The sequence below is a fragment of the Canis lupus genome, chromosome 27, assembly GCF_048164855.1.
Source record: "Canis lupus baileyi chromosome 27, mCanLup2.hap1, whole genome shotgun sequence".
Classification (NCBI taxonomy): Eukaryota; Metazoa; Chordata; class Mammalia; order Carnivora; family Canidae; genus Canis; species Canis lupus.
Genome location: NC_132864.1, coordinates 24,501,168 through 24,524,244, shown reverse-complemented (window position 1 = coordinate 24,524,244; position 23,077 = coordinate 24,501,168). Strand labels below are relative to the sequence as shown.

The 23,077-nt window shown below is 44.5% G+C and overlaps 2 protein-coding genes across 3 annotated transcripts in view; one reads left to right on the top strand and one right to left on the bottom strand.

Annotated features, from left to right (window-relative positions):
- Nucleotides 1–23,077, bottom strand: part of SVOP (SV2 related protein) — a 70,754-nt gene that overhangs the window by 30,993 nt on the left and 16,684 nt on the right. Inside the window, exons 2-6 of the mRNA XM_072802923.1 lie at nt 21,060–21,220; nt 18,390–18,475; nt 17,254–17,352; nt 12,269–12,340; nt 2,947–3,071 (exon numbers count right to left, since the gene is read on the bottom strand). Coding sequence (XP_072659024.1) covers nt 2,947–3,071; nt 12,269–12,340; nt 17,254–17,352; nt 18,390–18,475; nt 21,060–21,220 — 543 coding nt within the window. The remainder of the gene's footprint in view (nt 1–2,946; nt 3,072–12,268; nt 12,341–17,253; nt 17,353–18,389; nt 18,476–21,059; nt 21,221–23,077) is intronic.
- The window catches only part of USP30 (ubiquitin specific peptidase 30), a 63,732-nt gene continuing 61,477 nt past the window's right edge, over nt 20,823–23,077 (top strand). For both annotated transcript variants that reach the window (XM_072802927.1, XM_072802928.1), the window contains exon 1: nt 20,823–21,302. In XM_072802927.1, coding sequence (XP_072659028.1) covers nt 21,268–21,302 — 35 coding nt within the window. In that variant the 5' untranslated portion in view covers nt 20,823–21,267. The remainder of the gene's footprint in view (nt 21,303–23,077) is intronic.

Genomic DNA, 23,077 nt, shown 5'->3' with positions numbered 1-23,077 from the left:
AGTAAATTTGGGTTCCTTGTGTCAAGAAAGAGTCAGCATTCTGTCTTAGGAATTGATCCTGGGCATCAGGAGGCAATAGGGTTACTGTTATCTAATGGGGTACCCAGGTGATATCCTGGACATCTCTTGGTAATTCTCTGCCCAATTTTGGTGTTAAATGGACAAGAAGCAGCTATGGCCTGAGAAGGGCACAGTGACTCAGGCATGTGGTCTGGAACACCTCACCAGGTAAACCATCTTGATCAGTGGAAATGCTGGCCAAAGGCAATAGGAACCTACACGAGCAGCTGGAGAGGGAGATATTAGGCATCAGCAGCAGCCATGAGACCAGCAGCAATAACAGGGACTTTAGTTTACCTCACTAGCCAGCCTCTTTTAAGTCTTTTCAGGGAAAAGACCAATCAGAGTGCTGGAAAAGCTGTTCCCTGATGGGGTAGACTTATTATATGAAGCAAGGAGATCCAAGAGGTACAAAGGGTAGACTGTCCTGGGTTCTGTGATATACCACCTGGACTCACCCTTCAGGACTGAGGGACATACTCCCTCTGGAATGACCAGGAATGTTACCTGCTAAGGACTCAGAATTGGGGCCCTGCCAGAAATTGCCTTGCCCCAAAGTAGCTACCTTGCCCAAGGTCACGCTCTCTTTTTGAGGGCACCTCATGTCCAATATGGCTGATGTGAAGGTATAAAGGTCCAGTCCCCATGCCTCATTTTGGAACAATTCTAAGGAGCCATTCCAGTTCTGGAACTCCTATAGGGTCAGCTCTGCTCAGCTCCTCCCTCTGCCCATTCAAGCTTTACTCACTCCCTTGCAGGTGCTGATCTCAATAATTGCTTGCACACTAATCTCCATCTCACATTCTGTTTTCTGAGATCCCCACCTGTAATAGGGACCGTATTTGTCTTGCTCACGCTGTATCCCCAGCGTGTAGTACAGGCCAGTGCCATAGTAGGTGCTCAAGAAATATTAAATAAGTGAACAAACTGGGCCTTGTGGGAAATTTCCCTAAATTATTGTAACAAGAATTATTATTCCTTACCTTCAACCCATCCTACCCACTATTGCCAGATTAATACTTCTAAAGTACCTCCCCTGCTCAAGAAGTCTCAGTGGCTCCACACTGCCTGTAGGCAATTCCTTTGGCCTGGCATTCAAGACCTTTAGGAAGCTTGCCCTGGTCTACCTGTCCAACCTTAGCTTTCAATTCTCACATATCTCACCCCAACGAGCTAACCCAAATGGACTATTATCCTTCCTCGGACTCAACTCTGGCTTCTTCTTTTCATTCAGATCCCTTCATATGAAATATTCTACATCATCCTCAATCTGCCTCTAGGTCTTTCCAAATCCTTTGCATCTTTAATAGAGAGACAGTACAATGCAATGGTTAGCACCTAGACTCTGGACTTAGAGGGCCTGAGATTCTCACTATGCCTCTTTCTGACTGTGTCACCTAGGGTAAGTCACTTCACTTCTCTGTGCGTCAGTTTCTGTATCTGTGAAATGGGATGAATAATTGAATTTACCTAGGGTTTTGCGGGGATTACATGAGATAATCTGGTAAACTGTTTAGAAAAGCACATGCCTCCTAGTAAACACTAAATATTGGCCATTATCATCCTATAGGATGGCCCCTTTTCTATAGGGGGCCAGATAGGAAATAATGTCTTTGCTGAGACTACTCAACTCCGTTGCTGTATATGAAAATGGGTATAGTTAATATGTAAATAATGGATGTGGCTGTGTTCCAATAAAACTTTATTTATAAAACTAGTCTGCAGGTCAGATACACCCCATATGCCATTGTCTGCCCATCTTCCAGGACAGAGTGGCTTCTTCTAACAACTGTGACTATTCTCAGTGCCTTAACAACAGCACCAACAAAGACTCAGTTTGCATCTGATTAGGCCCACCACACCTCATGCTTAGGTTAGAAGAGGAAGAGGGCCCTCATGTGCCTTGTGATGGTTAAGAGCATGGATGCTGTAGGCAGACAGACTCGGGTTCTTAGTTCCACTACACACCATATGTCTTGGGCAAATGATTTCACCCATTGAGTCTTGGTTTCAACTATAAAAGGGAGATTGCAATCATTTGATAACACATACCTCCTGGGGCTGCTGCGATGTGCCTAGAAATATGTCCAATCAAGGCTAGATCTATAGTTTTATTTTTTATTTTATTATTTTTTAATTAGTTATTTATTTTTAGGTTTTATTTATTTATCCATGAGAGACACACAGAGAGGCAGAGACACAGGCAGAGGGAGAAGCCAGCTCCATGCAGGAAGCCTGATGTGGGACTTGATCCGGGGACCCCAGGATCACACCCTGGGCCTAAGGCAGGTGCTAAACCACTGAGCCACCCAGGGATCCCCCCACCCCTTTTTTTAGATGATCTATATTTTTATTATTATTTCACATTTATGACTTTCCAGCTATTGTGTTGTGTTTTTCTAAGATTTTATTTTTTAAAGATTGATTGATTGATTTGAGAGACAGAAAAGAGAGAAAGCAGGAGCAGGAGGAGCAGAAGGAGAATCACAAGTAGACTCTATACTGAATGCAGACCCTGATGTGGGGCTCGATCCCAGGACCCTGAAATCATGACCCTAGCTAAAACCAAGAGTCAGATGCCTAATTGACTGGATCACCCAGGTGCCCCTTAAGATTTTATTTTTAAGTAATCTCTAGGCCCAATATGGGGCTTGAATTTACAATCCCAAGATCAAGAGTTACACACTTCACTGACTGAGCCATCCAGGTGCCCCTATTATGTTGCTTTTGTTTTGCCAATCATTACTGATAATGGTACTATTTTCTGGCTACATCATACCTCCTTGATGCCAGAAGCCCTAGTGTACCATCTCTGCATCCCCCCCAGGCTATGAACATAGTTGACTGGCTGTCTTGCTGGGTGGCCAGAGCTGGGCGTTTACTTACGACTGGGGGACCCCTCCGATCCCGAAGCCCACCAGGCCCCGGAGCACCAGGATCCAGCTGTACACGGGTGCGAAAGCACTGAGGATGCCATAGTACAGAGTCCAGAGCACACTGATCTTCAGCCCCTGTGGAGAAGGAAGACACCAAGTCACAGAGCTTCTCAGTACCTCCAGGCCATGTGGCCCCCAAACCTGTTGAAAGTCATCAATGGGGTCAGGCTAAACAGCAATCCGCACAGATTCTCTGTGGGATGGTGCCAACCTCCAGGGGGAAGGGCTGTGGGAAAATTCTGCAGCATTCTTGGTTGCCCCAATGATTGGCATTTAATATATAGGGGCCTGAGATGTTAGATGCAGTGCATGAGACTCAATAAAGACTTGTCTTGTATCCTGCACCATCTCAAATTGAACTTTCTACTTGCCTATCGTCCATGTGAAAACTCCATGACTATCTGTACCTTGACCTTCACTCTATTTTATATAGAAATAAGATTTGAATATACACTTAATTTTGCAGGAATCCAACTTCTAGGTAAATCAAAGGAAGTTTGTGTGTGGTTTTTCTGGAACTTTACAAAATTGTTCTTCATTTCAGAAAGCCATGTTGTCAATGGCAACACTGCATATGGTATTTGAGTCATTGAGGGAACACTCCAGTATCTGTCTGCATTCATAGGGTTTCTACGTGTATCTATGAATAGACTGATCTAAATCTATTTCAAAATGTCAAATATAAAGAAAAAAGCATCAACAAAATTCAGTTAAATACAAGTTTATTTATAATCAGAGACAAATATTAACTTCTTTTTATCTGGACACTTGTGCATGCACATTTGCATATTGAAAATAAATTTAACTAACTGCCTCCTTTAAAAAGTTCTCCATTATATCATACTTGGGGCATTATACCTGATTTATTTTATTATTTTATTTTTTTTATAACTGGTTTCTTTTAAAGATGATGTGGGTGGCTATTTTATTTTTTAAATTATTTCTGGATAATTAAGGGCGTTATTAAAAGTTTTCATAACAATTTCTAAGTAAAGGGAACATTGTATTTCACGGGGTTGAGAACCACCTAGAGATAACAATGCTGCAAAACAAACATGCTGCGTATTCCTGGAGTGTTAATTACTCTTAGAGACTGAGAAACAATCAAGGGTGAATGCAATTTAAGGTGTTATTTATTTTTATTTTTTATTTATTTATGATAGTCACACAGAGAGAGAGAGAGAGAGGCAGAGACACAGGCAGAGGGAGAAGCAGGCTCCATGCACCGGGAGCCCGACATGGGATTCGATCCCGGGTCTCCAGGATCGCGCCCTGGGCCAAAGGCAGGCGTCAAACCGCTGCGCCACCCAGGGATCCCGGTGTTATTTTTTTTTTAAGATTTTATGTATTTGACAGAGAAAGAGCACAGGCAGCAGCAGAGGGAACGGCAGGCAGAGGGAGAGGGAGAAGCAGGGAGCCGGATGTAGGGCTCAAGCCCAGGACCCTGGGTTCACGCTAACCAACACCAAACATATTATGGAATAGAACACAAATTCTATGTGGATTTTAGACCTGCAACATGGTGTCTGGGCAGGTCTCTCTCTGTAGTACTTCCCCCAGATCCAGCCTTGAGTGCACCCTCTCGTCTCCCTGGGGACACTTCAGGTGGGAAGTCTGAAGCACACTGACTTTAGCTTTCCAGTTAAAATGAATGAGGGTGCCTTGGCTGGCTCAATCAGAAGAACATGGGAGTCTTGATCTTGGATGTAGAGATTACTTAAATAAATAAACTTACAAGAAATTAAAATGAATTAAAAGGGACTAGAGAGGAAATTTGGAGGTCTGACAGATGACTTCCAGTTTCTTGGAAAATGATTTCAAGTGGGAGAGAGAATACTTTAAATAACTTTCATTAGCTTGCAAGAAAGTGATTTTTCATTCCAATCATTATTCTGATTATGTCCAAGAGAAAAGATCTATGTGGTGCTAGTCTGTCTTTAACATCTTTTTAAACACTCTTAATCTCTATTTTTAACAGATTGGACAGGAGGCAACTGTAACCAACTAGAATTTAGTAACATGGTTTTATTTTCATTGTATTTATTTTTGCAGCTATTTCCTTTTTAGGACAATTGCTACTGATTTCCTATTTAGGACTCTCTATAAAGTTTCCCTTTCCAAAAACATGCATTTAAGGGTTTTTAAAAAAGATTTTAATTTATTTATTTGAGAGAGAGAGAGAGAGAGCAAGTGGGGGGAGTGGCAGAAGGAGAGGGAAAATCTCGACTCTCTGATGAACATGGACCCTGAGATCATGACCTGAGCTGAAATCAAGAGTTGGAAACCTAGCCAACTGAGTTAACCAGGTGTCCCAGTTTGTTTGTTTTTTTAAAAAACGAAGTTGTGGGCACCTGTGTGGCTCAGTGGTTGAGTGTCTGCCTTTGGCTCAGGGCATGATCCCAGGGTCCTGGGATCAAGTCCCACATCAGGCTCCCTGCAGGGAGTCTGCTTCTTCCTCTACCTGTGTCTCTGCCTCTCTCAATGTCTCTCATGAATAAATAAATAAATAAATAAATAAATAAATAAATAAATAAATAAATAAAATCTTTTTTAAAAAGTAAAATTGATATAAAGAAAGATATTAAGTATATAACAAAACAGATGGGATAGGAATTATCAAAGCCTAGGGAGTTATGGATCTATTGCAACAATAATAAAGCAACATTTCTACACTCCGAAACACACGACTACGAAATTAGTATTTGCCACATATTTACTTACTTCCTTTCTTGTGGCTTAAGCTATCTTAAGAAGGGTTTGCTTTCTTGGAACCCAAGGAGTCTTGAATCAGAGATAGGACATCATTAGCAGCAAAGAAAATGAAAAGAGGGAAAACAGAGGAGGAGAAGAGGAGCGGGTAGAAAAGAGGGCACCCCGACTGGCACCTGAGAGTTAAGCCTCTCTCCAGCGACCGCCTGGGAGCTTCACTACCCCATTGGGGTCACCACATGACCCCATGCCAGGCAGCAAAGACCTGCATGTGACCTGTCCTGCAGGGTCACAGCAGACTGCAGCTAGCTCTGCATTTGCCCACTGATGTCAGGGCTTTCCAGCTGGCCAGGAAATGAGGACTCAGCAACCATTTGTGAGTATTGTCATGGGTACTGCAAAGGCACGGGCACTGCCAGCTGCCTCATCCAAGCACTGCTCGGGACTCTGCAGAAATGTCTCCTGGGCTTTTGAGCTTCTCATTAACTACACTTGTCATTCTGGCCTAACATTTGTTCTGCCTTTTAGATTGTTGGCCCAGTCTCCCCATTCCCCTCTCTCCCCCTCTCCTTTTCTTCCTTCAGTAATCATTTACTGAGCATCCCCTGTATGCCAGGTTCTAGAGAGAGAAGTATAGACATTATGTATTCATTAAATTGTTCATTCAATTATTCACTTAACAATAAGCATATATCAAGTGCCTGCTCTATGCCAGATGCTAGAAAAAATGCTATATATTATTCGTTCATTCATTCATTCATTCATTCAACATACATGTATTAGACACCTGCTGTGTGCCCAGCACTAAGGGTACTGATAGGCATCATCCATTCAATCATTTGTTCAATATGCATATATTAAGCATCTGTCGCATGCCTGGCAGTCAAGATACCATGATTCATTCATTTATCCCTTCAACATGCATGCACTGAGTGCCTCCTGAGGTACAGCAGGGAATGTGACAGCCAGAGTCTCTAACTTTATGGAACTTTCATTCCCATGTTGTAAATCACTGTCACATCTTTTTTTTTTTTTTTTTCACTGTCACATCTTTACACTGGGTCCTCACAGCAGCCTGTGGAAAGAGGCTGTTATTTCCACTCCCATTTTACAAATCAGCACAGTGAGGGTCAAAGTAGTTGAGTGATTTGTCCAGGACCAGCAGTCAAACCTGGAGTCAGGACTTTCAACTCCGAATGCCATACTTGAATGAGCACTGCCCTCCTCCTGGGCCTATGATGGCTCCCATTGCCTCTGATAGAGGCAGCAAGGATAGGTGGGTCCAGGTGAATGCAAGAGAACTTGGCCTGTCTTGTCAACCTCTACTGAGCTCTAGCCAAAAGTTGCCATCACAGAATGTGGATCCTGGGCTGCCAGATAGCCCAATTAAAAAACAAAAACAAAAACAAAACAGAGCTCTTCATTTTTATGCAAAATACATTATTTTTTGAAGCAGAGGCAACTGATGCAAAATCCTATACAGCATTGTATGGGTTAAATAAAACACATCTATAGGCCATGTTCAGTTCATAGCTCCCTGGTATACAACCTGTAGCCTGGAAAGGCTTCAAGCTTCTGCTCTAAGAAGCTGAGGGTCTTGCTACCACTTGGGTGCCAAGTCTGCAGCCTCCAAAAGGAGCATGCTGATGTCATCATCATGAGCATTACTCAGTCCTGGAAGACTGTTGACTCAGTGCCCTTGGTGTCCTCCGGTCATGTGCAGGACAAGGAAAATTGTCAGGGGACAAGGAGGCTGGGGATCTTCAAAATATTGAGATGAGGGGATCCCTGGGTGGCTCAGTGGTTTAACACCTGCCTTTGGCCCAGGGCTTGATCCTGGAGACCCGGGATCAAATCCCACATCAGGCTCCCTGAATGGAGCCTGCTTCTTCCTCTGCCTGTGTCTCTGCCTCTCTCTCTGTCTCTCATGAATAAATAAATAAATAAATAAATAAATAAATAAATAAATCTTTAAAAAAAATATTGAGATGAGAGGCTTGTTGCCTGCCAGCTACCTCTTTTTCGTCCTTACAGATAACATGGATCTATAGCCTTTGAACTAGCTACTGACCTGATCATATTCTGAATTTTTTTTTTTTTTTTTTTTGCGACACAGCTAATAGTAGTTTCCATTGGTCACCGGCTAACCATGCATCAGTAAATATTGTTCTAAGTGCATTAACTACATTTCTCATATAACCCTTCCAGCAGCCCTCTGAACTCCTGCTCTTGACAACCTAGTTTTATAAATGGGGAAACTGAGACTCAGAGGGGTGAAATAATTTGCTTAAGTTCCCTCACTCAATAGAGAGGGTGGAGCACCTTCACCCTGGCAAGGCCACACACCCACAGCTGCCCTTCCTTTGTGTGGCTTTGCCATAAGCCCCCAGGGTGTAGGAACTTCTATAGGAATCAAAGTGGCCCACTGAGTCCTAACCCCTTACGTGAGTCCCTTGCAAAGTCATGCAGCAGACACCCTCCCAGAAGCCTCCCAGCTGGGCGGAGGCAGATCAAGGAGCTAGGAGGAGATTTTTGGCACTAGCTAAAGCTTTGCCAGCTGCCCGGCTCACCCTCTGTTTCTGGAGGAGTTCTACAGAAGCTTTATAATTAGAACCTGATCCATCCTCCCTGCGGTTGGGCCAGAATTCCCTGCAGGGAGGGGGGCCCTGCAGTCTGGGGGTGATTTCTCTCCTCTCTGGTCAGGAGAGCTAGAGGACCACTCTATAGGCACCCTCTCAGTCTTTGTTTGGAACGGTTGAATGTCCAACTGCTCAACTGAATTCTGGGGGAATAATTCAGTTATGTCTCCCAGCAGCCAAGGTTGTGGACTCTGGAGCCAAACATACCTGCATTTGAACATTGGCTTTGCTGTTTATTGTCATGAGCTTGCCAAATGATAGGAACAATACTGGACATTTATGAATTGCTTCCTCTGTGCCAAGAGCTTTCTGTGTAAAGGCCCGTTTACTCCTAGGACACCCCTATGGAAGAAAGACTATTATGATCCCACTAACAAATGAGGAAACTTGAGGCACAGGGAGGTTGAGTAACTTGTTGAGGGTCATGCAGCCTGTCTGTGGAGGGGCTGGGATTTGCACCTTAGCAGTCTGACCTCAGAGCTCATGCTTTCACAAAAATGTCACATTAGCATTTCATTTGTCCAAATGAGCACTGGAGGTAAATAGGAAATTAGGGTGGAGTAGTCCCAGCTGATACAATAAGATGATACAGAATGAACTCTTCACAATAGTGCAACTTGGCATCATCTGTGCATTCATTCTAGTGCCTCGTTTCTCAACCCTTGCCCCCTTCACACTTAGGACTTGGTAGTTCTTTGTGGTGTGGACTGTCCCATGGACTTTGGGATAGCAAACAGAATCTGACTCACTAGATGCCAGTAGCACCCCTCCCCTCAGTGGTGACAACCAAAAAACGTCCCCAGACATTGCCGAATGTCCCCTGGGAGGAAGGGGGAGATAAAATCTGCCCACTCCCTCCCCCGTTGAGAACTGCTATTCTAGAAGTTGCCAAAATGTGTTCAGAACTCACAAGATTCAGTAAATGGCATTACTGAAAACCCATCTACGAATCTTTTAAAAACCTGAGCTATATAGTTTTCTCCTTCCCACCATAAAATGAAGGTATCTACATTCTATAGGGCTACCTCCTGGGAACGCCATAGGCATGACCCACGTTAGTGGCAGAATGAACATACTCTGCCGAGGGATGTCAGGATCATAAGCTAACGATCTTTTTGGACTTGTCTGTAAAACAGAGAACAGTCATCCAGGAAATCACTTGCTGGTCTGGAGAGGATGAGAGAGTGGCAGAAAGTGGCAACAAGGGGATCTGATTTTCATCCATCCAACTCAGCCACTCGAGAAGTATTTATGGAGGGTCTGCTATAAAAGGCAGGTGCTGTGCCAGGTGCCGGGGCCACCTCAGGATGCAAAACAGGCATAGCCACCTTCCTCATGGGCTTTACTGCACTCACCAGGCTGCCCTCCTGCCCCTGGCAGACATCACTAATTGATCACAGAGCTGTCCCACTGAGCCTTCCACTCCTCAAATCCATGTGTCTGGAGTCCTCTACTGAATGATTAGAGCAGACACAAGGGAGGACAAACCCATTTGCCCTTCAGTTTCAGGAACTCAATAAATGGTAGCTGTTACTATCAGCTATTATCTGATCCAATCTCCTCTGACATAAATAAGGAAACTGAGGCCCCTTTACTGTACCTCAGTAAAGTTCCTTTTCATGGGTTCCTGCATTTGTGTGTGTATATGCATGCTTGCCTCAAGAACAATAAAAAGTGTTTTTAGCAGGAGACAGAGGGACAAGTCATCCACCCCATGCCCAGTCTGCACAGGAAGAAGCCACGTGAAGAAATTAGAAGAGCTTTCTCCTTTGATTATTTTAAAACTGCGAAGGCTAATGTTAGGTCCAGCCTCAGCCACACATTTGCAGTTCCCTTCACCGCTGCGGCGCCGCCCAAGAACGGCTCTGCTTTATTATAAGAGGTGCTTCTCCTCCCTCCCTTCCAACCATCCATCCTTCCTTCTTCCCTTACTTCCATCCTTTCTCCCTCTCTCCCTCTTCCCAGCTCTGGCTCTGCTCTTTTCCAATCAGAAAATTGCTGAAGCAATGACTTACACCCTCCAGAAAAAGGAAGTGCGTGGGAGGGTGTGTATGGGCAGAGTTTAGAGAGCTACGGCCTGAAAATCAGAGTAATCCAGGTTTTATTCTCTTTGGAAGGCCTGGAGAGATCTTCCCAACTGACCTCCCCAGCTTCTAAAACCATCCAAAAGTACCTGTGCTACAATGGCTAGAGTTGGTTTCCCAGCCTGGTCACTTCTGGTCCTGCCCCAGCCACTCCTTAGTGGTTTCGTAAGTCAATGTTTCCCAGGTGCCTACTGGCCTATGTATTTCCTGTCCAGTCACAGCGGGAGGGCCTGCAGCTGGACTGCACTGTTCAACCATCCATCCTTCCATCCATCCATCCATCCATCCATCCATCGAGTCAACATACATTGATTGAGCATCTACGGATTCAAGCCACTACCCACGTGTTAAAGCAAGAGTCTAGACCTTAGAAAGAGTGAGATCTGGCTCTGTGATATATAAGCTGTGTAGCTTGGGCAAGTTTCCCATGCTCTGTGCCTCACTTTTCCCTTCTGTAAAATCAGATTGAGACTAGCACCAGGGTTTGGGTGAGCAAATGCATGTACCAGGCCTGGTACAGGGCCTGCCATACAAGGTACTGTATTATTTCCAGTCCCTGGTCTGCTGGTTATAGTGGACCCCACCTGTTACCTCCTCAGCATCCATGTCTCCATTCTTCTTTCCTAACAGAATTCTAAGTTTTTTTTTTAGCTATCTACATTAGTCTAAGTCAATAGTTCTCAAAGTATGGGCTCCGGACCAGCAGCATTGGCATCACCTGGGAACTTGTCAGAAATGCTTTCATTGCAATGCCAGCTCACATATGTCCTGTGCCTATGATGTGCCTGGCATGGTCCAAAGCCATTCATGTCTAGGATCTCAACCCTCAAATGTAGAATCTGTTATTTTTTTTCTTTAGACATATGAAGAAATTGATCCTCAGAGAGGTCAATTCACTTGCCCAAGGTCACACAGCCAGGAGTGGTAGGGTCGCAACTGAACCCAGATCCACCTGATTCCAGAGCCCAAGCATGTAACCACTACACCACCCTGCCTCCCAAGAAGCTGCAGACTGAAGAGAAGAGTCCAGGAAAAAGAACAATAAAGCAGTCAGCAGGTGCAATCACTCAGAATGCATTACCGGAGTGGCAGCTATTCCTGAGCAGGGCCTTTAACCAAGTAAAGCTTCTAGATCTACAAAGCTCTTTTCTCCTATCAGGCCCAAGTTTATAGTTTGGAGAACTGTAACTTCACATGCTGAAGGAATCAAAGCACCCAAGTGCAGCCTAGCAAAACCAGAGCAGTGTAAAATACAAAGGGGACCATGCAGTAACAAGTGAATCAAACAGTACGAGCTCAATGCAATGCCAGACCTGTAAGGTCCCTTCTTCCTTGTTTGCAAATCCATTTCATGTCATATCTGAGGCTGGGCTTCCCCCAAAGCAGACCCTGACACAAGAATTCTAGTACAAACAGTTTATTTAAGTGGTGATCCCAGGAGGAGTGGGGAAAGCAGACAATTCAAGGTACCTTCATGAGCAAGTTCCCAAGGACCAGAGCTCAGTGCTGCTGGGATTAGGAGATGATTCATTTAGGGCAAGAAAGTTGACAACTTTATCTACCAGCCCTTGACTTCCCCCAGGCTTGTGTAAGTGAATAGCGGGTGCCAAGGGGACCCGGGTGGGCACCAGTGGCATCTTCTGCATTCTGAAATGTACACGCTTGGGCCTCACTAGGCATGTGTGTTTTCGAGAGTCCATGGCCTCAGAGCAATGTCTTCTCATTGCATTTTGACAGAGCTCATCGGGCCTCCCAAATGCTCAGCAGCACTGTTTCGCTGCCTGTCAACACCACCATGGAGATAACCCAGAGGACATGCACTTAGGAGAGGTCGCCTTACTGTTTTCCTGCCGTACTGGTCTGAGATGTTTCCCCAGAGTGTAGAGCTGGACATCATGCCAACAAAGACTACCTGTGGATGGAAAGACAGGGTCTGTTAGTGACACGGAGCATCGCAGAGAAGAGGAACAATGACTTGAACCTGTGATATCCCATCCTGGTCTGAGTGATGAGCCAACACTGGCTGAGATCCTGTTAAGGTACAAACACTGTTTGGGTGCTTCGTGTTGCTATTTAAGCCCCACAACAATCTTGTGGGGTGGGTAATATCATTATCCCTGTTTTACAGATAAGGAAACTGAGACTCAGAGAGGGGACATCCCTTGGCCAGGGTCACACAGGTGTAAGCAGCACTACCTGAGCTGGGATTGGGCAGTATAGGCGCAGAACTAGCATCTGAACAATTTCTCACCTACCAAAGAAATGTCTCACCCTGTTGCTAAGAAAATTTCAAAGGTAGAGCTTGGAGAGTGAGAAAAACAGAAGACAGAAGGTTGGGATCCCTGGCTCAGCGGTTTAGCGCCTGCTATTGGCCCAGGGACTGATCCTGGAGTCCCGGGATCGAGTCTGGCATCAGGCTCCCTGCATGGAGCCTGCTTCTCCCTCTGCCTGTGTCTCTGCCTCTCTCTCTCTCTCTCTCTGTCTCTCATGAATAAATGAAATCTTTAAAAAAAAAAAAGAACTGTAAGCTATTTGTAAGCAGAAGCACTCATGGAGAGCTCTTGGTGTGCCCCACAAAGTCACTGTTACATTGTTAATTTTTGAACAGAGCTGATGCAGTTTAAATTATTATACCCATTTTATAGCTGGGAAGCCTGAGGCTCAGAGAGCTAAGAAACCTGCTCCATATCCCAGGAACAGAGGGTAGAGCCAGATCTTAAACACAGGAAGGCTGACTGGAGCCTTCATACCTGTGCCTATCCTTGTCCTCTCCGAGTATGGGACAGCACACTAAATGCTTTGTACTCACATCTTACCCAAAGTTCATGGTGGCCCTTCGAGGTGGGTGCCATTATCATCCCCATTTTGCAAATAAGGCAACTGAGGCTCAAAGAGGTGAAGGCACTGCCCCCAAACCACAGGCATGTCCTTGGGCAGTGGGCTGCAAATGGAGGCTACACAGAGCCAGGTGCTCCAAGCAGACATGGCTAATTTTAAAAGAATTAATTTCCAGGTCCTCAACTTCCATACAGACTCTTTCCTGAGAACAAGCTATGGCTCTTGTCTGTTTCTTGCCCCACCTTTTTCAACCACCCCCTCCCACTTCTCATTACCCCACCCTCCCATCTCTGCAGTGCATCTCACAGGGCAATGCTTCGAGGCTAAACCTTTCAGAACACCTCAAAAAGGACACCAATGACAAGATACAAATCCTTTTGCGACTCATCTAGTTTCCAATTCCTTTTTATTATTTTTAACCAAATTGAAAGAGAACCTAATGAAGCCATCAGTAAATCAGATCACTGAAAATAATCTTTCATAAGCAGTTGCTGTATGCTCTTTAGCATATAACTTGGAAGTCGCTGAAAAAAAAAACAAAAAAAACAAGTGGCATTAGTTTATTGAGTTGTTACAAAACTCCTTCAGTCCCCCCTCAATTTTGATATGTAAATAAGGTAAAAATGAAAAATAGGAAGGGAATTGCTGCTAAACCCCATCTTACTTTAGTAGAAAGTAATCATCCAAGAATACATGATGTAATTGAGAGACACTCCATACCACTCATTAAGAGGTATGTTCCTGATAAAAATTCACTTGTGTTCAACAGCTATTTATCAAAATTCATTTTTTCTTGTTTTGGTTTATTGCATATAACTAAAAACTATCATGATAACTCAGTGCAGGAGAAAAATGTCAACACTTAAGAGCCTTATGAGCTCAGAAAATTAAAAACAATAATTTAAAATTTATATATTTTGGCTTAGGAAATTCTGACAAGTGACAAATGACATGCTTTCGAGCAGAGTAAAACATTGCTAGGATAAAACATGGAGAAATGGGGACACCTGGGTAGCTTAGTGGTTGAACGTCTGCCTTTGGCTCAGGGCCTGATCCCAGGGTCCTGGAATTGAGTCCCACATTGAGCTCCCCACAGGGAACCTGCTTTTCCTCTGCCTGTGTCTCTGCCTCTCTCTGTGTCTCTCATGAATGAATAAATAAAATCTTTTCTAAAAAGATAATCTTTTTTTATTTATTTTTTTTTTATTTTTTTATTTTTTAATTTTTTTATTTATTTATGATAGTTACAGAGAGAGAGAGAGGGAGGCAGAGACACAGGCAGAGGGAGAAGCAGGCTCCATGTACCGGAAGCCCGATGTGGGATTCGATCCCGGGTCTCCGGGATCACGCCCTGGGCCAAAGGCAGGCGCCAAACCGCTGCGCCACCCAGGGATCCCAGATAATCTTTTTTTAAAGATATTATTTATTTATTCATGAGAGACACAGAGAGAGGCAGAGACACAGACAGAGGGAGAAGCAGGCTCCATGCAAGGAGCTATGTGGGACTCCATCCTGGGTCTCCAGGATCACGCCCTGGGCTGAAGATGGTGCTGAACCGCTGAGCCACCCAGGCTGCCTGAATAAATAAAATCTTAACAAAAAAAAAAAAAAAAATGAAGACATGGAATGAAAATAACAGTCCAAGAAGAACACAAAATAATGCAAAATTTCCAAGTATTTCTGATGACCTTATTCATGTTATTTTAAAACAGAGGACATGGGTATCAGACATGTATTTCAATTCCATTGGACATATTTCAAAAAGTAGATATGAAATTTTACTTAATTTTTTAAATATTTCAATACACCAGAAGTCATAGAATCTGCAACCTACAATTTAAAAACATTTAATGTTGGGGTGCCTGGCTGGCTCAGTCGGAGGAGCATGCAACTCTTGATTTTAGGGTCGTGAGTTTGAGCCCCACATTGGGTGTAAAGATTACTTAAATAAATAAAACTTTAAAAAATTTAATGTCAAAAAAGTTTTAAAAAATAAAATAAAGATATTTAATGTCAACTTAAAACCCTTTGAGGGTCGTGGGGTCTGCATAGTTTTTAGAAAATTCTTTTCTAGATAACCTACAGCAAAAATGTTTGAAAATTGGGATTCCTGGGTGGCTCAGTGGTTGAGCCTGAGCCTTTGGCTCAGGTCATGATCCCGGGGTCCTGGGATGGAGTCCCACATCCGGCTCCCCACTGGGAGTCTGCTTCTCCCTCTGCCTGTGTCTCTGTCATTCTGTGTCTCTCATGAATAAATAAATAAAATCTAAAAAAAAAGAAGTTTGAAGATTGCTGTGTAGGGATGAAGCGTTGCCTTAATTATGTGCTAAGGGATATCCTTGCACCAAGGAAGAATTAAGCATTCCCCACAAACAACACAATTCTGCCACATTTCCTCTCCCGAAGGAGAGATCTAGGCCCTGCAGAGCACTGGTCTATACCACACTAATTATGGTAACTTGCACCGTATTTCTTATAACAATAATGTAGTCCCCATTATCCTCTTTATGTATGTTATGCAAGTAAAGCAACTCCTGCGGCGCTCTAAATTTTCCGCAGAAACTTGGCCATGAAACTTTGAAACTTCACAACTTCGCCAAGCCCATGAGTCCAAATTTTCTACCATAAGGAAGTAGTCCAGGGCTATAGCTGGGAGTTGAGACTCTGAGTCTTACAGACCCGGATTTCAGCTCTGTCTCTTACAGGCTGTGTGAGCTTTGCAAGTCATCACACCTCTCTGAGCCTTAGTTTCCATATCTGTGGAAATGGGAGTGATAAGAGCACCTCTTTCACAAGGTTAAGAAGGTTAAAAAGATAATGTATGCCAAACCCGCAGCACAGTGTTTGGGACACAGTAAGGGCTCAGTAAATGGTGATTGTTACAGCTGAGAAAGGCTCCTCAGCGCAAAAACACGGCCCTGTTGGGTATGCTTCAGGGGGTATCAGTGAGAATCAGGAATCCGAGAGAGAAGTATCAATTACTCAAGCCCTACCATACACTAGGCACTGTGTGTATTTTGTTGCTCATTTGCAGGGAAACGGGCATTATCACCCCCATTTTGGAAGAGATGTAGAAGAGCTGTAAAGCGCCTCATTCAAGGTCACACATCTAAGTGACTAAACCACTAAAGGCTTGTGTATGTGTCTCTACAACTCTTCCCATGGGGCTGCACAAGTTTACTTCTAATATCAGACCAGGCCTGGTTGCTGAAGGTGCTCAAGCCATTCCAGAACAGTTACAGCATTCTGGGAGGTGCTCCTGCTTAGCAATTACTGTACCTGCCGGTAGCTAGGCTGTGTGACCTTCCGTGAGTGATTTAACCTTCCTGTGCCTCATTTTCCTCAGCTAATAATAGTATCTACCTCCTAGGGTTGTGAGAATTAAAGAGCACAATATATATTAAGCATAGATTGCATGTAATCTCTGTAAAGCCCTTTGCACAGTGAGAACTCAAATATTAGCTTTTGTACCATCATTATTACTCTCTTATCCAGCCTGGCCATTCCCCTCCCTTTTAGAGGGTTGCTGCTGAACTCCCCTAATACTCCGGATTCTCCCTCACTCTCCTTCAAGTGTTAATTCAGGGAGCTGTGCTCCCTACCATTTATTGAACATCTACTATGTGTCAGGCACTGTGTTGTTTCAATCCCCAGATCACCCTCGTGAAAGAGGAGTTGGTATCTCCTTTTTGCTGTCAAGTGAGGCTTATGAGGTTTACGTCCAGGTGGGTTCCAACTTCCCGGTAATTGAGTAGAATGTCTGGGACTCCAAGTCATTGGCCCCCTGGGTGCGGCAGTGCTGGCTGCAAACCTGCCGGGATATGTGAGGTACAAGGCGGGGTAAAGGAAGCTGGGGTCACGTTGTTTCTAATCAGGGCTTAATTCTTTGCTGCTGAGCCCTGGGCAGCAGCAAGAGAGGGAGACACCCCCACATAATGCCCTAGGGGTGTCCTGAATGCGATAGAAGAGAGCTGCGGGGCTGCCTACCGAGGTCAGCAATGCAACCTGCCAGCTGGGGAGTCGCCACTCGCAGTGCAGCTGTGGAGCAAGGATGCTCAGAATCATCATCTCCATGGCATCGGCCATCTGCAGGGAGGAAGCGAACATCGTGAGGCCAGGATGAGCCCAGGGCTGGGGGTGGCTGCGCCCCAGTCCGTGACCCCCGAGCATGCAGAGCCCTCCTCCTCCACTGGCTGCTGTGCACCCTACCACACATCAAAACACACCCGGAGGTCCGGTAGCTCAGACAGTAGGTACCATGCAGGAATTGACGAAGAGGCATCTAACATTCTGTGTTTAAAAAAATAGGGGTGCTCCTCAAATAAAGTGGGGAAGCATTATATTTCTAAAACCTGAGAAAAACTTTTTACAGAGGTAGAGAGACAATGATCTTTTCTTTTTAGCTCAATTAAAGACTAGTTTATCTTTGGTGCATAGGTCATTGTTCATGTAGAATTGTCAGTATATTTAACAAGTACGAACTTTTAATATATTAACACATACTAGAAAACCCTGGTAATTACACATCATGGTATCTTCTTGAGAGTAGACAGAAACGATCTCCTTGGCCGTGGGAATGCGATAGATAAAAGATGGCTTTTTAAATTGGGGCGGGGGGGACAGTGATACGGGGAATTTGGAGATCCATTTGAAAAAATAGGTTAGCTCACCATCTTGCAACATTCACCAAAAATCAGTTTCAGTTGCATTAAAGGTCTAGATGTGTTCTTTGCTGGAGGTAGGTTAGATTTATAACAAGGGGTCATGAACCTCTTAAAGCAGAAGGCACATTTTCGTTTGTGCATGTTTATCTAGGGTGAGCTCCACAGAAGACATCATAATCTTATGGCAGCCCTGAGCCCCCAAAGGGTTGAGAACCACTTAATTAGCTAGAAACTTCAAATCTACCTTGAGGGCAATGACCAACCACACCCAAACTCCGGCCAAGGCCAGATCTTCATGATCACCAGCATCACTCAACATAAACTTTTGGTGATTCAAGCAAAGGCTCCATGTGGAGAGAATTATGTCCTTCCTCACAGCCCCGGCCCTGGAACCCAGCTGAATAGCATGAAGGTTTCCTGGAGACTGAATGTAAGGTCACCGCTCCCAGAAATACTTGCCCAAGCCAAGCCTGTGAGAACAGACAGCTTCCATTGAAATTTTCCAAACCCAATGGCTTCCACCGCATCTTCCACCATGAAAGTATCTGGAAAGGAGAAAGGGAGACGGGAGGAAGGAATGAGTGCATCCTGCAATTATCCTCATGTGGGAGTGCAGGGTGGGGGAAGGCGTTTCAGTCAAACTTAGTAAAGGCAGCACACCACTCCTAGAAATGTTATCCTAGAAAAACATTCCAGCTACAAAGCCCACTGTTTGTAAAAGGGAAAACTGGAAAACCCAGCATGTCTCTCAACAAGGGTTGGTTAGATAAATTACTATACATATCATAATTATATATAAATTTTTATATATCCACATTATAAAATATGACCTGCCTGTTAAAAAGAATGTGCAGATATAGAAAGATGCACACAACATATGGCTAATTAATTTTTTAAAACAAAGCAAAATGGGCAGCATATTTACTACGCTTTTCTTCTTGGAAATGTACGTGCCTGTGTGTACGTGTATGCATGTGGATGCATGTATGTGGCAATGCATGGAATGCGTACCTAACTTGAATTGTGGTTTCATTTTTGTTGTCTTTGGAGAGAGCAAGAGAGAAATCCTATGAGATTTTAGCTGTCTTCAACAATGCATCGCTTCCATAGTTGGGAAAGCAGGAAAGACTTTTTATTTTATTATTTTATTTTTTTATTTTTTTATTTTTTAAGAAAGACTTTTTTTTTTTTTTTTTTTTTAAGAAAGACTTTTTAAAAGCAAAGTGCCGCTGCACTCCGATGGAGCTGTCCACATTATATTGTGAAGTCAAAAATTAAACTGGGGAGAGGTATGCATCATTAAGAGGGGCCTTTGTGATAGAATTAGAAACGTACGTGTGCGCCATGCAGGGGAAGAAAGACAAGGGTTCAAAAACCGTTAACAGAATCATCTTTGAGGATAGCATTCACTTTCTAACTTTTCCAAACAAATATGTTATTTGTGCGCTCAGAAAAAGTAGGAGGTAATTGATATGCTAGTAAGTATTTTCAAAAAATATAATGACTAAACATAATCTACTAGGCTGGTCTATGTCCTGCAACAGCACTGCTGCAAAAACTGGTGACATCTGAATAAAGTCTGGGGTTTAGTAAATAGGACGACACAGTGTTGGTTTCTTAGTTTTAGCAAATGCACCATGACCGGGTAAGATGTTAGCGTCGGGGGAAGCTGCATGAAGGGTATGTGGGAGCTCTCAGAACTATGTTTGCAGCTTTTCTGTAACCCTAAAATGGTTTCCAAAAAAGTTAATTAAAAAAATAAAAATACTAAAGGGAGCGTGCTGGGTGGCCCTTCTGTGGGCTGCCTCTGAGGGTCTCATCAGCTCCCCACTGGGAGTTGTCATCTTTTTAGAATTTCAATCATGGATCTCTTACATCAATCATGATTTTCTCCAGAAGTGTGAGCCGGTGTTTATCACATCAGCAGGGACTGGTTTCCTCCAGCAAAAAATACGGAGGAGAAAGCAGAGTGAGTCCTACAGAGTCCTCAATAATAAGAATAATAATACGTAGAGTAATGGTGTGTGTCTGATTGCTCACTGTGGGCCAGGCACTGCAGAAAGGCATTGATGTACACTACCCCACTTAGTCCTGCTCGACTATTAGTTCAGACCCAGTCCCAGTTCCATTTTGCAGAGGAGGACATGGACTTGCCCAGTGTCACACAGCTGCCACACTGTAGCTCTGGGAGCTGAGCCCAGATCAGCTGGGAGTAGACAATGCTCCCAACCACTACCTGCCCCCTCCTGGTCATTGCCTCCTTAGATCTCCCAACCCAACTAGGCTTTGGGTTTAAGACATTAACCCTCTCTCATGTTGGGAATCTGGGGCCTTGCAGGAATGCATGGAATGCTTTCATCCATCAGCATCATGTGTGAGGGGAGATGAGGTCCCATGGTACCACCTCAGGTGTCTTGTTTGACCAGTTCTACTCAGAGGAGCACAAGGTCATAGGTTGGAATATGGGCTTTGAGGCCACATTGCCTGGCTGTAGATCCAGCTTTGCTAATTTTTAGCTGTGTGACCCTGGGCAAGATACTTAGTCTTTCTGTGCTTCAGTTTTCTCTTCTACAAAATGGGGAAGATAAGTATAATAGTTCCAGTTGGAACTGGTGTGAAGATTAAATGGGTAATATGTGTAAAGTGCTTAGCAGAGTGCCTGGCCCAGAGTAAATCCTCAGGCAGTGTCAGCTGATCCTGTCACTATGGTCATCACCCTCATCACCAACACCATCATCATCACCACCATCATCATTACACTATCATCACCACCACCACCACCATGGTCATCATCACTATCCTCCTCCTCCTCCTCACCTTCATAATCATCATCATCACCATCACCACCACCATCATCACCATCACCACCAACACCATCATTGTTGCTGCTGTCCTCAGCTGGGTGTAATGCAATGAAGCTGACTGGCAGGGATTGTGATGTAACCTTACTGCTGGAGGAAGCCATGTAGGCCCAGCCCACACTTCCAGTGTCACCTCTGGGCCCTCTAGGCCCTCCTACCTGCCCCTTCACTAGATGCCTCTGAGAGCACGATCTGGGGAGGTCACACTGGCACCTCAGAGCCCCTGACTGTGGCCCAGGCTGATGTCCCAACTGCAGAGCCCTCTCACCGTCAGTGGGATTGGCAAACTCCTTGGGCACAGCTGCCCCATCGTCCAGCTCGACAGCCTCTAGGCCCGCGCGGACCCCTTCAATCTGGACCTCATGCTCTCCCGAAGCCGTGTCATCCTCTGACCTTGCACTCTCGCCCGTGCGACGGAATTTCACCACCCTAGAGGACAGAGCAAATCTGGTCATGATAGCTAGAACTTCCCTTCGATGGCCTTGCTGCACAGCCCTTGTGCCCAAGACAGGTGAAAGGCTTTTTCTTGTGATCCAGAGACTTGATGTGGGGGGAGGGGGTTGGCATTTCTATTGAGTTGGACTGATGGGGATCTGACAGCTTCAAGAGTTACATATCAGGGCTGCCACATACATTCGTACAGGTTGGGCACTGCACAACTCCAGGGGGACCCTACTTACAGGTTAAGCTATGTGAAAGAGGTTATCTGTGTTTTAGATGTAAATACTGTTTGGAATCACATGTGTTTCAGAATTTAGATTTGTCTTTCTGTATGTAACAGAGGTAACAACTTGGTCACCTAGGGGTTACATTATGCCCACAAAAGGCTGCCCAGACTACTTTTTAACTTAAAGTGGATGACCAAGTTTTTAAATTGGGAGAATTAGTGTAAAAAGCCAGGTATCTCATGTCTCTTCAAAACATAGAGTATCTGGGGCACCTGGCTGGCTCAGTTGGTAGAGAGAGCATGTGACTCTTGATCTCAGCTGTAGGGTTGAGCCCTATGTTGGGTGGAGGGATTACTTTTTTTTTTTTTTAAAAAAAGATTTTATTTATTTATTCATGGGAGACACAGAGAAAGAGAGAGGGGCAGAGACATAGGCAGAGGGAGAAGCAGGCTCTATGCAGGGAGCCCGATGTGGGACTCGATCCTGGGTCTTCAGGATCAGGCCCTGGGCTGAAGGTGGCACTAAACTGCTGAGCCACCCAGGCTGCCTGAGGGATTACCTTTTGAAAAAAGAGTATTTGGTCATCTGGGGCCCACGTTCCTATAAGGGAGCTGTGTGGCTAGATCTGGGTAGTGTGCTCCCTGTAGACAGGACACACCAAACTTGATGGCAATTTCCTCCTCTCCCAATTACCTCCAGCCCTGAGGGTCCTTTGCCACTTATCCTCATGTGTTCTGTGTTCCTCTTACGTGGCACTTACCCCCTTTGTCTGGCCCTGTAGGCCTTTGAGTTTGAGACCCATGGACTCCACTTTGCAATACATTCCCTCAAATTATGCTCTTGTTACTCTGGAAAAGCCTTGATTTTTCTGAGCAGCAATCACGTCATCTGGGGTTCAGCAGCAAAATTACCTGTGTCCTTCCAACTCCTTCATTCCCAAATACAAAACTCCTGTCTGCCAGCCCTGTGGTGGGTTTTGGGGTCATAGCAGAGATAGGATAGAGGTGTCCCTCTTGTCACAAGAGTGATATTGAGTGAGTAATGCCTGTTCCCATCAAGGCTTTGAAAAAAGAACTCTGGGATGTCACAGACATGAATGGCTAGAGGGTAAATTTGGGCAATGTTTTAACAAGGTAAAACAGGAGAAATAGGCAAGTAAAATATACTGCTATCATTATTATTAATTAATTTATTTATTAACTTGCATTATTCCATGTATTTCACCAAGCAATAACTGGTACTCTGACATAGAAAGGGTAAAGCTTCAAATTGCAGAAGCATGGGGAACATGTCCTGCTTGTGAGGTTGGAGAAAAGAAAAAAACCAGATGAAATCACAGTAATTTTGCAAATACCTGAACCCCCATTCTCTGACAAGGCTGGGCCCAGAGAGCTTGAGTGGTCAAGCTCGCCTTGGACTAGAACTGTGGGGCTGAGCACAGAGCACGGGGTTTGCAGGCCATTCTGGTCTGACAGAAAAGCCTGGAGCTAACTCTCCATCCTGTCTTAGCACCACCACCACAGTCCAGCAGCATCGAGCTTACGTTCTGTGCCCCGTGCTACCTGTTGTTTACCAGCATTCGATCTGCACAACTGCTGAGGTTGGGAGGTGATCACCT